The sequence below is a fragment of the Macrotis lagotis genome, chromosome 2, assembly GCF_037893015.1.
Source record: "Macrotis lagotis isolate mMagLag1 chromosome 2, bilby.v1.9.chrom.fasta, whole genome shotgun sequence".
Taxonomy (NCBI): domain Eukaryota; kingdom Metazoa; phylum Chordata; class Mammalia; order Peramelemorphia; family Peramelidae; genus Macrotis; species Macrotis lagotis.
The window spans coordinates 227,848,404-227,863,455 of NC_133659.1; the positions used below are offsets into that span (position 1 = coordinate 227,848,404).

Below are 15,052 nucleotides of genomic sequence, written 5' to 3' on the forward strand. Positions count from 1 at the left end.
ACTGACCTCAAAGACACAAGGGTACCATCCAAAGATTTCATTTTTCCTGGGTTTCTCCCCTTCCTTCCTCATTTGTCCAAATAAAGGAACTCTTACCTGGGGGCACCAGTGTGAAGCCACTGAACTGTGTACTGCCAATATTCTTGGCCTGGCATGAATACCAGGCTGATAATTTGTTCACTGGGAAGGAAAAGTTAGCTGGTCTTCCAGGGTAGGGTGTCTCCTCCATTAAGATGTGCCCATCCTTTCTGAATAGTATATAAGTGATGGGTGGGCTGCCCTCAGATGCCAGGCACAATACCACTACCATTTGGCCTGATCCTGTACTCCTCAAGGTGAAGTTCGCCTGAGGCTGGGACACCGGTACTGTGGAAGAAAAGTAGAGGAAGAAAGAGAAAATGAATGACTAGAGTTCTTGGAGCTTAACTGGAGAGGAGGTAACTATGCCTTTTTTTTGTGTGTAACCCTACTAACATCTTCTTTTCCCCTTTTCCCACTCATCAAGTCAAGTATTCATTTCTCAGGAACATTTCTTGGAGGTCCCAAACTAACCAGAGACTAGCTAATGGAGCTCCTCTCAAGGCATAGTCAGAGGATAACTATATAGTTAGTATAATGAAGGGACATATGGTCAGGGGTGGGAAGGACACAACTTATTATTGCCAGAGACAAAACCTCTCACAATTCAACTCCTGCTTCCACTCCCCCCCAATTCAAGTAAAGACATTTATTTGGAGGACCATACTTCTCAAGAATGAGATGGCCTCCCAAAGGGAGACAGTAATTCAACTGAGGAGAAAGTCAGCTATTAAAGGGCAGAGATGAAGTAATCAGGGATACTTAGAGAGATGAGGTAATTAAGGATATGTGGATGAGGAACAATAGCTCCTAGACTTAATCCTATCAGGCTAGAGCAGTGATTTATTTGGTTTGTTGATAGGGTTTTGACTGAGGGGACAGGATTTACCTAGTCCTTTGCAAAGTATTTCATTGAATTTCATTGACTTCATCACTTCTCCCCTCATGGAGTAGGAGCATAAATTCCTTTGAGAAACAGGTATAAAAGGTCTCATCTTCTGTAACTGCTTCAAGGCTGAAAAGGGTTATAGAGATATCCCAAATTGAACATAATGGGAATCTCCTATAGGGAATGCAAGGGATGCTGTCTTTAGGAGTATAGTCATCTTTTGCTTATCATGTGGAATTTGCTCCCACCTTTTCCATAAAGCCTTCTCTGACTAGCCATCTTTTACTAACCTCTGTTCCTAAGCAGTTAGGGTCAAATTCAGTCATCCTGGACCCTCCTGTGTGACTGTGTGACTCTGGGCAAGTCACTTAACCTCTGGTTGCTTCATTTTCTTCAGCTGTAAAATGGGGAATACAATAATACCTCCCTCCTGGGGGAATTGTGAGGATCAAATGAGGTAATGCTTATAAAATGTTTATCAAAGTGCTATTTTTCTTCCTTTCTTCTGTTTGTGGTACTCTTAACCATACAATCAACCAGAATATATCATTATATTCTGACTTGGGTTGTTCAATATTAATTCATATAGGGGGTGACTAGGTGGTTCAGTGGATAGAGCACCAGCCCTGGAGTCAGGAGTACCTGAGTTCAAATCTGGCTCAGACACTTAATAATTACCTAGCTGTGTGGCCTTGGACAGGCCACTTAACCCCCATTGCCTTGCAAAAAAAAAAAAAGAGTTCATATAGATAAACTTTATCTCTCCAACTAGCTCTTAGGGATTAAGAAACATCTTATGGGACTGCTTTTTACTTATCTTTATATTCCCCAGTATCTAGCACAAGGCTTTACACCTTTTTCATTTTAGTTTATTTTTTGTACAAGCCCTGTGATTTTTTTTTTCCAGGATGTAAATTGCTCCTACAAGAGAAACTGCAGATCTGTATAATTTATCATCTTAGAGATCTGCTTGGTGACACTGAAGCAAGACATAAACCTAGATCATTCTGACTCCAAGGCTGGCTCTTTTCCAAAACAACCTACTACCTCTCCTCTACTGCATATAAGAGGAGTTTAATAAGGGTTGAACATTATTCTCTTCTGACTCCTACATCACCTAATATCATCATCAGGAGATCTTTTAGGTATATAATCTACATAGCATCATATTGGGTATATACAAGGTTCTTAAAATATACTTGTTTATTGATTTTTTTGTCTCTAAGGATAGGAATTCTTTCTTAATAATTCATTGATTAATTTATTTTCTTTCTATTCTCCCCTCCCCCTCAGCCCCACTTTTTGCAACATTTCTCAAATGGGTTTTCATGTAATTATACCAAGAAAGACCCTAATTCTGCATTCTTATAGTATGATAGAAAAAACACTTCTAGGAGTTGGGATACCTGTAAATCACACATTGAGTTAATGTCAAAATCAAGATATTCTTCAGGCTTCAGTTTCCTCATCTATTAAACGAAGAGCTGAATTTTGAGGTCATCTTATCTCTAGGGTCTTTTCTCTTCTATCTACATATGATACATGTAGGATAGTATCAACGCTGTTCTTTAGATGTCTCAAATCCCCAAATACTCTAAACACAATTCCATGGATCTTTACCAGCACCTAGCTTGGTGAGAAATCTCTAGCAGACCTTTCTTATATGTTAGCCTGGAAATGTAATATGTTCTTTTAGAGAAAAGCTAGAAAACATGGACCAGGCCTTTTAAAGATGTCTTAGAGTCTGGCTTAAAGCCTGTTCTAAGAACCCCTGTCCCATCTTTATGTTTAATCTAAAAAGCCCCTTGTCCACCAACAACCCCACCTACCAATATGATTCCCTGTCACCCTCCCCACAAAACTCCATATCTCCCATACCTCTCTTCCAAAAGACATACCCCACAATTCCCAGAAGAGCTTCAGTATGTCACTGGATGCTGTTTGCCCCAAAGCTGTGCTTGCCCGACAGTAGTAGTTGAATAAATCTGGCCGAGACTTGAATGTGGCAAGAATAGGAAATCTGGCTGGGAGCCCATTATTCATGATCTTCTTTGATACTATGATGTTAGATGTCTCCATGAGGATATAGTTTATAATTGATGGACCCTGAACTGAGTGGCAGAAAATATGAACTAGTCGGCTCTTTGGAAAGCTCTTTATGATTTTATAGGAGATGATGGGCTTAGACAGGACTCCTGTGGAGAACAGAAGATTTGCAAATCTCTTAACCTGCATGCTCTCAAGAAGAAAAGAGAAAAGAAGACAGAGAAATAAATAGGGACGGAGGAAATAAATAGAAAAAAAGATGAATAGAAGGAAGAGAGAAAAATAAAAAAGATGAATAAGGAAAGAGATGGAGAAAGGGACAGAGAGAAAAAGAAAAAAGAAAGAAGAAATTTAAAAAACTTTTTTCAAAGAGTGAAGGTGACAAAGGTATGTTTATATTTATATTCTGATCCTTTATTTCTCTCTACTCCAACTAACTCCTTTTCTTTTCAGTAAATAACACCTCATTAAGTTGAGTGGAGGACATAGGACAACAAACCAAGATTTCTGGATCATAAGCTCATACTTAAAGTACTCATACATCATACATCATACATACATCATACTCATATATAGAGCTGTAATAGAACTTGGAGATCACCCAGGTCATATTACTAGAGAAGCAGTATGATCTAATAGGAATAGCCTAGAATTAGGGTCAGAGTATGTGACTTTGAGCCTTGACTTGGCTATTTGCTATTGATGAGACCTTGAATAAATCATTTACTTCTTGAGTCCTTAGTTTCTTCACCTATAAAATAAGGGGAATTGCCAGTTCTAACTCTGTGATCTTAATCCCTTCTTTTATAGATGAAGTTGAGGAACAAATTGTGATTCACTCAAGATTATATAACTGGGAGATGGTAGGGTGGGTACTAGAACTTGCTCTAGACTTCTAGTCCTTATTCAGATCCCACCACAGAGAAATTCATCCTCTCAGCCTCAGTTTCTTCCTTCTCCTGTTGAAGAAATTCATCCCCTTGTTTCCCAAGGAAATTTATCCTCTATGATGTGGGGGAAAGGGAAGAGGAGAGTGGTTGAGTCTTGTCCATTGGGTCTCTAATTCCTGGGTTTGCCCAATCTGGAACATTTTTTGACATCTTATTCCCCAGCCCCGGAGCCTTATCTTTCTAGGACTGTGGGGCTTGCTGAAGAGGGGCCCCTTGCTCTATGTCTTTTGATAAGGATCCCAGAAATGGATGTGACTGGGCAAACAATGTTCCAAGGACCAAGGGGTTCTCTTCCCCCAAGGCAGGCCAGGCCATTCAGGAAACTTTTTGGGGTTCAAACTGCTGCTGCTCCCTGCCCTTTAAAAAAAAATCTGACAATGCTCACAAACCCAGCGAAAAGTCACTTCCCTTAGAAGACTTTCATGTCTTTGTGAGAAAAACTGGATTTATTTGTTCTGGGACGTCAGTTTCTGTCCACTTATCCAGGAGTCACAGGGGGAGTGTGGGTACCAGGGAGGCATGTCCTTGCTACCCAATCTCATCCCTCCCTCTCTCTTCCAGAGCTGGCAGCATCTTCTGGGAGGCATAATATTCTTCACTACCTCTCTAGTCTATATCTGTCCTATACCTGGAGACAACTCCTCCATGTTTGCTCAAGACCCTGATGAAATGCTTCCCCATTTTCCTGGGCTGTCTATTCTATAGTGCTTTCTGTTTGCAATTCCTAATTCTAACCACTTCAGAGTAACTAAACTGTGCCCAGTTTCTGAGGATGGATAACAAATTATTGAACAGGATAATAGAATCCTAATTTTGGAACTAGAATGGATCTTAGAGATTATCTAGTCACCTCTCCCCCAATTTTACAGCTGAAGGACCCGAAGCTCAAAGGTGAAGTGATTTTCCCAAGGTCATACAAATAGTAAGTGGCAGAAATGGAGTCCAGTTGTGTCCTGCTACTTTCACATTTGGATGCTCCTTGTCCCCTTACCTTCTTCTTACTTACTTTCTTACTTACTTACTCCTACTTACCTTCTTCTTTTTGCACTCTAGAGGAGCTACTGATGGCTGTAAAAAGAAACAAGTTTGGTTAAGAAGAGATCTCAAAATAAAGCTGAGGGGACAAGAGTTCCTGGAAGGATAATGGGGGCAAGCAAAAAAAAGTGTCCAATCCCTAGGAGGCTAAGGGAACAAAATACAGGACATTGAGAACTGGGGGTGGTCTAGTGTCTCATTCTTCCAGCTCTTTCCCTGCAACCCCTCCATATCCTCCTCTACACACTTAGTCCCTTCCTCAGGATATCACTGGGCTCCTCCTTTTACCCCTCTATGCCCACTGATCCAACATTAACTCACCAAGCATGACCATGCAAAGCAGAGGAAGCTTCATAGTTTAAGTCTCAGGTCCCTTTGCCTTATAGACACCACAGGCTTCTAATGCTTCTCTTCACTTCTCGGTATTCACCTACTTGGGGGCCACCAGGGTTCATACCACGCCTCAGAAAGGCCCTGCCCTTCTCTTCCCTGCCCACCAGGGATTGCCTGTAGCATGCAGATAACTAGGAAAGTCAGGTAATGCCTAGAGGGCCTCTATCTACTGGGGGAGTCCTTAGAAATGAAGTCAGACAACAGTGATAAATTATTTCCCACCTGTCACCCTCACTCAAATATCCCCTTCTCTCCACTCCCTGGAGAACTGCCAAGTCTGACAATCTAATTCCCCTTCATGCACTTAATAGGTCTGATCCCTGAGTATGGCCCCAGCCTTTTGCATTTTGTACATGTTGTTTCCTTTACCTGAAAATTCTTTTACCATATCTCTTCTTTTTTTTTTCAAGGCAATGAGGTTAAGTGACTTGCCTAAGGTCACACAGCTAGGTAAATATTATATGTCTGGGTCTGGATTTGAATTCAAATCCTTCTGACTCCAGGGCCAGTGCTCTATCCACTAATACAACTAGTTGCCCCTACCATATCTCTTCTTGTCCATAGTTCCTACCCACACTTCTTAGATGTCTAATCCATGAAGTTTTTCTCTGCCTCTGAGACCCACCTTCACTCTGTCTAACCCCTCCCCCAAAAGAAAATGATCTCTGAAAAGAGTGAATTTTATTTCTTCATTACCTATTACATTTCTAACACAATATTGAATAATAGTGGTGATAATGGGCATCCTTGTTTTACCCCTGATTTTATCTTATCCCTAATACATATAATACTTGTTGATGGATTTAGGTAAAGATTGCTTATCATTTTAAGGAACACTCCATTTATTCCTATGCTCTCTAATGTTTTTAATAGGAATGATGCTATATTTTGTCAAAATCTTTTTCAACATCTATTGAAATAATCATATGATTTCTGTTAGTTTTATTATTGATATGGTCAATTATACTGACAGTTTTTCTGATATTGAACCAATCCTGCAGTCCTGGTATAAAACCTACTTGACCATAGTGTATTATGCAGTGATAACTTCCTATAATCTCTTAGTTAATATTTTATTTAAAAATTTTGCAACAATTTGGGCAATTAGTATATAATTTTCTTTATGTTTTGACTTTTTCTAGTTTAGGCATCAGCACCATATTGGTGTCATAGAAGAAATTTGGCAAAATTTCTTCTATTTTTTCAAATAGTTTATATAAAAATCGGAATTAATTGTTCTTTAAATGTTTGGTAGAATTCACTTGTGAATCCATTTGGCCATGGAGATGTTTTCTTAGGGAAAGAAAGTGATCTCTCCTTTCTATTTCCAACAGTACTTCCTTTGAATGACTTTTTTTTTAGGTTTTTTTTTTTTTTGCAAGGCAAATGGGGTTAAGTGGCTTGCCCAAGGTCACACAGCTAGGTAATTATTAAGTGTCTGAGACCACATTTGAACCCAGGTACTCCTGACTCCAAGGCCGGTGCTGCCACCTAGCCACCCCTTGAATGACTTTTACTATACATTCAGAACCTACTTTTTTTTAGAGTCCTTGTGATTTGTCCCCATAACTACACTAAGTTTTTGTGAAGGACATGCCTTTCTGAGCTCAAACTTCTACCCTTGTATTCTTACCCCCCCCCACATCAATATCTGCTTAGTGCCTTATTTACAGTACTAGATAGATACTTAAGGAATAAATGAAAATGGAAGTATGGGAGAGTCTTCCTGTCTCATTGTCTCCAAGTATATCATACAGAACTGATAGTAGAATCTGGTGACATCTTTTCATACAGTGTTCTAACAACTAAATTGTGTGTCCATGTTTACTTCACTCCATACCAAATTGCACAAAGTCCCCAATGTTGTATTTTATTTTTCTCTAGTCAGTCAGAGGATATATTAGTTAAGACCAAAGGCAATTAAATAGCACAATAAAGAGAATTGCAATAGAATATTTCCCCCTTGGGGGAAATATGCCTTTGGGGGCATGGCCTTGCAAAAATATTTACATCTCAGGGAAAGTGAATACTCATAGAGATTAAGAGAATTAAGGTGGGAAATGTGACCTAAGGGTGAAGGGGGAAACTCATGCCTTTGACCTATAAGGATCACTGATATCTTCTGGTGAGGTCACTTCACCCTCCTCACTCAGCCTGTTCTCCATGGGATCTGAGGTAGTTACCACTCTAGGTAACTACTAAATAGGTAGTTTCATTACTCCTTTAATGGTAACTACTGGGGGGGGGGGGTAATTTCTTCTAGGCATTGTCCCACACAGATTATATTTGCCTTTTGTTCTCAAAGAAGACCATGACATTAGGGAGGTGATGCCATGACAAGAATGTGTGTGTGTGTGTGGGGGGGTATTGTGCTAAATCACCAGTCTCACTTTGCCCTCTGGAACCATCTGGGTCTAGTGACCAGATAAGGATCAGGATGACTGGAGATGGCCCTGGATGCAAAGCAATCAGGGTTAAGTGACTTGCCCAAAGTCACACAGCTAGTAAGTGTCAAGTATCTGAGGGCGAATTCAAACTCCCATCCTCCTGACTCCAAGGCCAGTGCTCTATCTACTGCACCATCCAGCTGTCTTTTGTCCCATGCTACTAGCTTCTGGAAGAGTCTTCAGGGCCATCTGCTAAGCATACCAGCCTCCCCAGGAGAAGGGAAAGCTGTCAGCTCTTTAGATGTAGCCATCACAGATACTAACAAAAGGCAGTTAGAGTGTTCTAGTCTTTAGTCTTTTAAGTCCTTAGATGAGTACAATTAATGTTGTTTGACCTAAAGGAAGCAGAGAAATTAGCATTTATTAAATGGGTACTATATATCAGGCACAACTAAATGCTATATAAAAATCATCTCATTTGATTTTCACAACTACTCTGAGGAGTAGATACAATTATTCCCATTTTTATAGTGGAGGAAGCTAAGATAGAAAGAGTGACTTGCTCAGGGTCATACAGTTAGTTAGTATCTGAGGTAGAAGTTGAACTAAGGTCTTCCAGTCTCCAGGTAGGTCCTGGAGAACAATGACTTTGCTTTCTTGATTTGCCTTTGCAAGCTATATCAGATAACCTCTTGGAAATATCTTAGAACAGAGCATTTCAATTTCTGCTCTTTGTTGTTTTGTTTTGACCCCATTTGGGGACATATTCTTGGCAAAGATGCTGGAGTAGTTTGCCATTTCCTTCTCTGGCTCATTTTACAAATGGGGAAACTGAGACAAATGAGATTAAGTGATTCATCCAAGATCACACAGCTATAAGTGTCTGAGGCCACATTTGAGTCCAGGTATTTATGAATTCAGGCATGACTGAATCTACTGTGATACCTAGTTGCCTCCATGGTGAACATGAAACATAGCATATAATCGGTAACATATATGACAATGTGGCATAAATAAAACTCAGAACACAAATTCCAATGTACAACAAATAAAGACAGCATGGTGTAGTGGATGAAGATCTGAAGTTGAAACCAGGAACACCTGGGTTCAAAGACTACTTCTGACATATATTGGCTGTTTGACCCTGAACAAGTCACTGCTCTTGGCAAGTATTCAAGAAAAGATGCTGACCCAAATTGGGAGTTTCCTCACTTAGGAATTCCTTATATAATGAAATCTTAAATCTAATCTCTGTCCTTATTCTTAAGGCTAAGCAGAGATTGGGGCTGCTAGGTGGTAAAGTAGATAGAGTGCCATGCTTGAAAGTCAGGAAGACCTGAGTTCTAATTTGACCACATACTTATTAGCTGTGTGACCCTGGGCAAGTCAATTAACCCCTTTTGCCTCATTTTTCTCAACTGTAAAATGAGCTGGAAAAGGAAATGGCAAACCACTCTGATATCTTTGCCAAGAAAATGACCCCAGAAAGTTGGAACAGGACAGAACAACAAAGAGCAGAGATTTTCTCTGTTCAAAGATATTCCCAAGAGCTTATCTTGTTTAGCATGTAAATTAATTTGAGTCCAGACAAAAGGTAAATCAAGAAAGTGAGGTCATTGTTCTCCAGGTCCTATCTCACTCTGTATTTCTTTACCTTACTTCTCCTATGACTCTATAGCAAGAAACATCGGTATTCAGTTGAAAAAGGAAGAGGAAAAAAGAAATAACAAAATGAAAATGAGTCTATGATGTTGGACAGAAATTAAGGCATGAGACTCTGGGTGAACACAGTCCTACTCTAGGCTCAAGAATATACATGTATAATAGCAATAATTTGTGTAAACAGTCTAAATAGGTTCATGTGATACTTTCCTTAAACCTAAAAAAAGTCAACCCATCACCATATTAATTATCTACTAAGGCAATATAGGTGCTTATCTGATTGCATTTTTTTTTTAGGTTTTTGCAAGGCAACGGGGTTAAAGTGGCTTGCCCAAGGCCACACATCCAGGTAATTATGAAGTATCTAAGGTCGGATTTGAACTCAGGTACTCCTGACTCCAGCTCTATCCACTGCGCCGCATAGCTGCTCCATGCATTTCTTTTTTTTAAATTAATTTGTTCAGTTTTCAAATTACACGTAAAAATAATTTCCAACATTTGTTTTTAAAAAGGTTTCTTTCCCACATTCCACTACTTTTTCCTAAAATAGCAAGTAATCTGAAATAGTTATGTACGCATAATCATGTTACTCATATTTCCACATTAGTCATGCTGTGAAAGAAGAATCAGAACAAAAGGGGAAAAAACACCCCCCCAAAAAAATTAAAAAATTTGAGGGGTGGCTAGGTGGCGCAGTGGATAAAGCACTGGCCCTGGAGTCAGGAGTACCTGCGTTCAAATCCAGTCTCAGACACTTAATAATTACCTAGCTGTGTGGCCTTGGGCAAGCAACTTAACCCCATTTGCCTTGCAAAAACCTAAAAAAAAAAATTTGGAGTCTATATGTAGACTCCATAATTCTTTCTCTAAATATGAATGATACTTTCCATCAAAAGTCTTTTAGAATTATTTTTGAAGAACTAAGTCTATCATAGTTGATCGTCACAAATTTTTGTTGTTACCATGTACAATGGCTCTCCTGGTTCTGTTCACTTCACTTAGCATCAGTTCATGCAAATCTTTTTTTGTATATGTGAGTCTTTTCCCCTTTTTTTCTTTTCTTTGGGATACAGGCCTACTAGTGGTATTGCTGGATCAAAGGATATATCAGGTTATATTATTAGATTGTAAGCTTCTTGAGGGTAGGTACTGTTTTTTTATCTCTTTTTTGGGGGGGATATAATAGAATTTTTCTTCTTAAGAGAAAAGTTAGAAAAAGAAGATAATACTCTAGAAACTGAGGGATCTTTAGTGTTTGTGACCTACTATGGGAATTTTTTTTTAAGAAATCTTTTTTTTAAATTTTTTTGAATTTTACAATTTTTCCCCAACCTCACTTCCCCCCACCCTCCCACTGCAGAAGACAGTTTGATAGTCTTTACATTTTTTCCATGCTATACATTGATGAAAATTGAATGTCTTGAGAGAGAAATCATATCCTTAAGAGAAAAAGAAAATATAAGAGATAGCAAAATAACACTACATAAGTTTTTTTTTTTTTAATTAAAGGTAATAGTCTTTGGTCTTTGTTTAAACTCCACAATTTTTCTTTGGTTTACCTCTTTTTGTATCTCCACAGTACCTGGCACATATTAGGTGTTTAATAAATGTTTATTGATTGATTGATTGATTCATGGTGGGATTCAAATAAATTAACAACTGGTTCTCTGCCCTAATGGCAGCTTTAAGTATATGAAAAGATATACTGAAAGGAAGTTTAATATTTCATGCATTTAATGCTCAAATAAGAACAATAAAAGAGGTACACAAAACTAGATTATGTTATATTACTCACAGTAAATAAACATATCCTTATGGAGCAAAAAACAGTCATGTGACCCCAGCAGCCACTATTGGAACATAATGTAAAACCAAAACTCATTCTACCCATTCTAATTCTTTTCTTCTTCTTCTACTTCCATGGCTTCCAAAATGGGAGAGAGGATAATCCTTGAAATATATATATAACTAGAAGCAAGGTAATGGGGTATGTGTGTGTGTGTGTGTGTGTTCATTATGTTCCAGCTTCTTATTGGTTTTACCATTCAGGAAACAATAGTGCAATCATAATATTTCAGATAAATTTTAGCATAATGCAAAGCGGAAATAAACGACAACTTGTCACCCCTGGTTGTTTGGAACTTTTTTCTTTTTCTGTTTTCATATATTTCTGTTATATATTTGGAGCAATCAAAATGAGAGAATTAAAATGTGATATTTAATCAAAGGTATAATGAATTTTAATAAATAAATAAATAAATATTACAAGCATAGTTCTATCAATTTTTTCAACCTATGGATGGAATGAACTTTACTACAGGTGCTTAGAAAATGGTATTGCTGATGGAAGTAAAAGTAAAGATGGAAGTGAAAAATGTAAATTTGAGCAGTTGCCCATGTGCCCACCTTAGAGAGAACCCTGATTACAAATGCCATTTTAATAACCAGTTTGCCAAACTCAGCATAAAATTAGGTATTAATTAGGTTCTGTCTAATTAGTACAAAAGGGCTGAATCCCATCACTTTATTGATTCAAGTCAGTAGTCCAGTGGTCTGGGCTGTCTTTTGCATGCCTAAAAGACATTATCCCTAGTGGCCACCAGAGGGTACTCAGCCTACAAATGCCTATGTCTTTGGCTTCAAGTCTTACGACCTCAAGCTGCCATACTAGGTAGCTATAGAATTAAACTAAGAAATGAAATGAAATGCTACTCAAAATATTAAAATATAAAATCTATTTTCTAGAGTCCTTGTCCCATGTCTGGACTCTTTAAAGCCCTCACCCATGTCTGAATGGCTTTTGAATCACTACCTCTCTCCCCTTGACTGTCTTTGGATCCCACTCCCCCCCATATCCACAGAACTCAGAGATTTAACATACCATGATCCCATAGTTTATTGAATATAGCAAAAAAAAAAAAAAAGACAAAGGAAATGGTTCATATGTACTATATGAAGTCATCTCATCAATCTCTTCCCATTTGCCCTCTTAGTTCTTTGGAAGTGACAGGTAAAATTCCTTAATTGATCATATTCATCGATCATAGAAAGGAATATAAAAAGGCAAGGCAGGGTGTGTGTGTGTGTGTGTGTGTGTGTGTGTGTGTATACCATAACCATGTGCTTATATGTATCTGTGAGTCTGTGATCCTATCTGTGGATTATGAATAGTAGAAAGCAGGGGATAACAATGAGAGGAAATCAACCTTCCATCTCCAGTTCACCAGCCCAATGAAAAGCTCAGCATTCAGTCTTGGGACTCAAGATCTTCCCTTTTTGCATTGCAATCTCCATCCCTGCTCCAGGTTCTCTACTACTTTCACAGCACAAGTCTCTAGTAGTCTCAGACACTAGTTGCTCAATTTCTGTTGCTTGCATTGCTATCAGCAAGTCCTCTTTTCAAGTATAGTAAAAGAGATAATTCCTCCATCCTTCTCCAAATAGAAAGAGAATGCTATAAGCTTGCTGGTGAGGGGAGAAAGATAATCATCAGGAATAACTTTGTTGTCTTTTTTCTCTCCAAATCATTATTTTCCAGAATCCTAGAGGAAGACAATCAATTCAGACAAGACTACGTGCAGACCACAGATTGTCAACTCACTGAACTTTAAGGTTTACAAAGTAATTTCCTAGAAAGGTCTCTGTTTAGGCAAATATTTTACTTGTAATACCGACCCTCCCCTACAAATATTTTACTTATAATACCAACCCTCCCCCATTTTATACACAGCAAACAGCTGGGATTTTGCTGAGGCAATAGAAATGTAGGACAAAGGTCATCCTTTTCCCCTTCAGAGATATTAAATGCTTCAAAGCTTAAAATTTCAGGGGCAATTAACCTGGACATGTATTAGATCTCAGGAGCATGACAAGAACTGAAAGGAGTTCAGTTGCCCTAACCCAACCTGGAATACAGGCAGGGGAGGAAAAGTAAGTGTGCAGAAAGGTATTGATAGTCACCTGGTGACCAATGTGTAGGTGAGGTTGACTTGACTAAAGAGAGAATCTAAAATGTGTTGTACTAATCACCTAAATATGTTAGCCCAAGATTGTCTCACAGAAGATACAGGAGGTCTGGGATCAGACTGAGTCAAGGAACTCAAATATTTTTCCAAGTCTTTCTCAGTTGGGAGAATACCCAAGAGGAAGCTAATACAAAAGTTGTAGTCAATGCGGCCAGTACCAAAGTCCAGAGCCCCAGAGAATGTAATTGTGACTGACTTAAAGGGGAATGGGGACAGGGACTGGAGGTTCTCTGGACATGGGTTTTCTCATCTTTTTTTTTTTTTTTTATGCTTTTGCAAGGCAAATGGGGTTAAGTGGCTTGCCCAAGGCCACACAGCTAGGTAATTATTAATTGTCTGAGACTGGATTTGAGCCCAGGTACTCCTGACTCCAGGGCCGGTGCTTTATCCACTACGCCACCTAGCCACCCCTGGATATGGATTTTCTGAAGAAGTAAGTACAGTAATATAACAATCTAAAGAGGGACTTAGGTCTACTGAAGACCCATTATCTAGCTTACTTGGGGACTCTCAAATTTTGCCTAATCTTCCTAGACTTCTCTGACCCATAGATAATACTAATGATAATTGGCATTTATGATTTCAAAGCAATGTGTGTGTGTGTGTGTGTGTGTGTGTGTGTGTGTGTGTGTGTGTGTGTGTGTAAAATCTCTCTTAATCATTAAAAGTACTGTGTTGAGGTGGAAGGAAAGCATTAGTACCTCCATTTTATAAATCAGGAAACACTCCCAAAGGTTAAATGACTTGTTCAAAAACAGTGGCAAAGGTGAAAATCTCAATTTAGGTCTTCTCTGGCCCACTTAGTCCAGATCTCTGTGATCCGCTATTCTGACAGATGAGCTCAAGTCCAGAACCAGATCTCCTTCTTATTTCTTAGCCATTTCTAAGACAATATCCATTATAGATTAAGAACTTAATAAATGTTTTATCATTGATTTAAACATATGTATGGAAATATAGGCATATACAATATATACTTCCAGGTGCCTGTCTCTGGTTCAAAGTGAAAGAATCCATCGAGAGGCCAATTGAGTCAACCATTTGAGATAAAAGGAAGATGATTTCAAAAAACAATGCAATGAAAAAAATTGCTATGATTAGGAGGGGAGACTAGGAACCTTGATCATCTAGAAACTGTTCTTGGGTTAGACCTAGAGCATCCTATTAGGATGTAAAGATGTCACAATTGAAGTCCTCTTCCCCTTAGTCTCTCTGGGGCCCAGAGTTCTGAATGATAAGGGAAATGTAGATGTGGGAAAACTAAGGGACAAGAACTCAAGGGCAGGTGGATCAAAGAAAGAAGGAATTAGTACCTGAGAATGAGTAGATCCTGCCATGAATGATCTGGGCCTGGGAGATCCAGGACAAGGGAATCCAGGGCAGAAGGATCTTGGACGGGAAGATCGGGAATTGGGGGATTCGGGCCTCCAAGAATCAGATCCTCCTGACTCTTGCAGAAGTCGTGACAGGTCCTCTACCAGGTGCCATTTTTCCCGTACTTGCTAGAAGGAGACGCAAGAAATGGGCACTCAGATGAAATAGTAATTAAAGAGTAAAATCATGCTTAATTTCTTACTCAGTCTATGA

General features: G+C 38.9%; 1 protein-coding gene across 6 annotated transcripts in view; it reads right to left on the bottom strand.

Annotated features, from left to right (window-relative positions):
* Positions 1-250: 250 nt before the first annotated feature.
* Positions 251-15,052, bottom strand: part of TMC8 (transmembrane channel like 8) — a 32,736-nt gene continuing 17,934 nt past the window's right edge. For 2 of the 6 annotated variants that reach the window (XM_074225057.1, XM_074225056.1), the window contains exon 16: positions 10,962-14,967. In XM_074225057.1, coding sequence (XP_074081158.1) covers positions 14,617-14,967 — 351 coding nt within the window. In that variant the 3' untranslated portion in view covers positions 10,962-14,616. Of the gene's footprint in view, positions 367-3,037; positions 3,163-4,995; positions 5,032-10,961; positions 14,968-15,052 lie in introns of those variants that run through there. The other 4 variants (XM_074225059.1, XM_074225058.1, XM_074225060.1 and 1 more) reach the window with 4 other exon arrangements.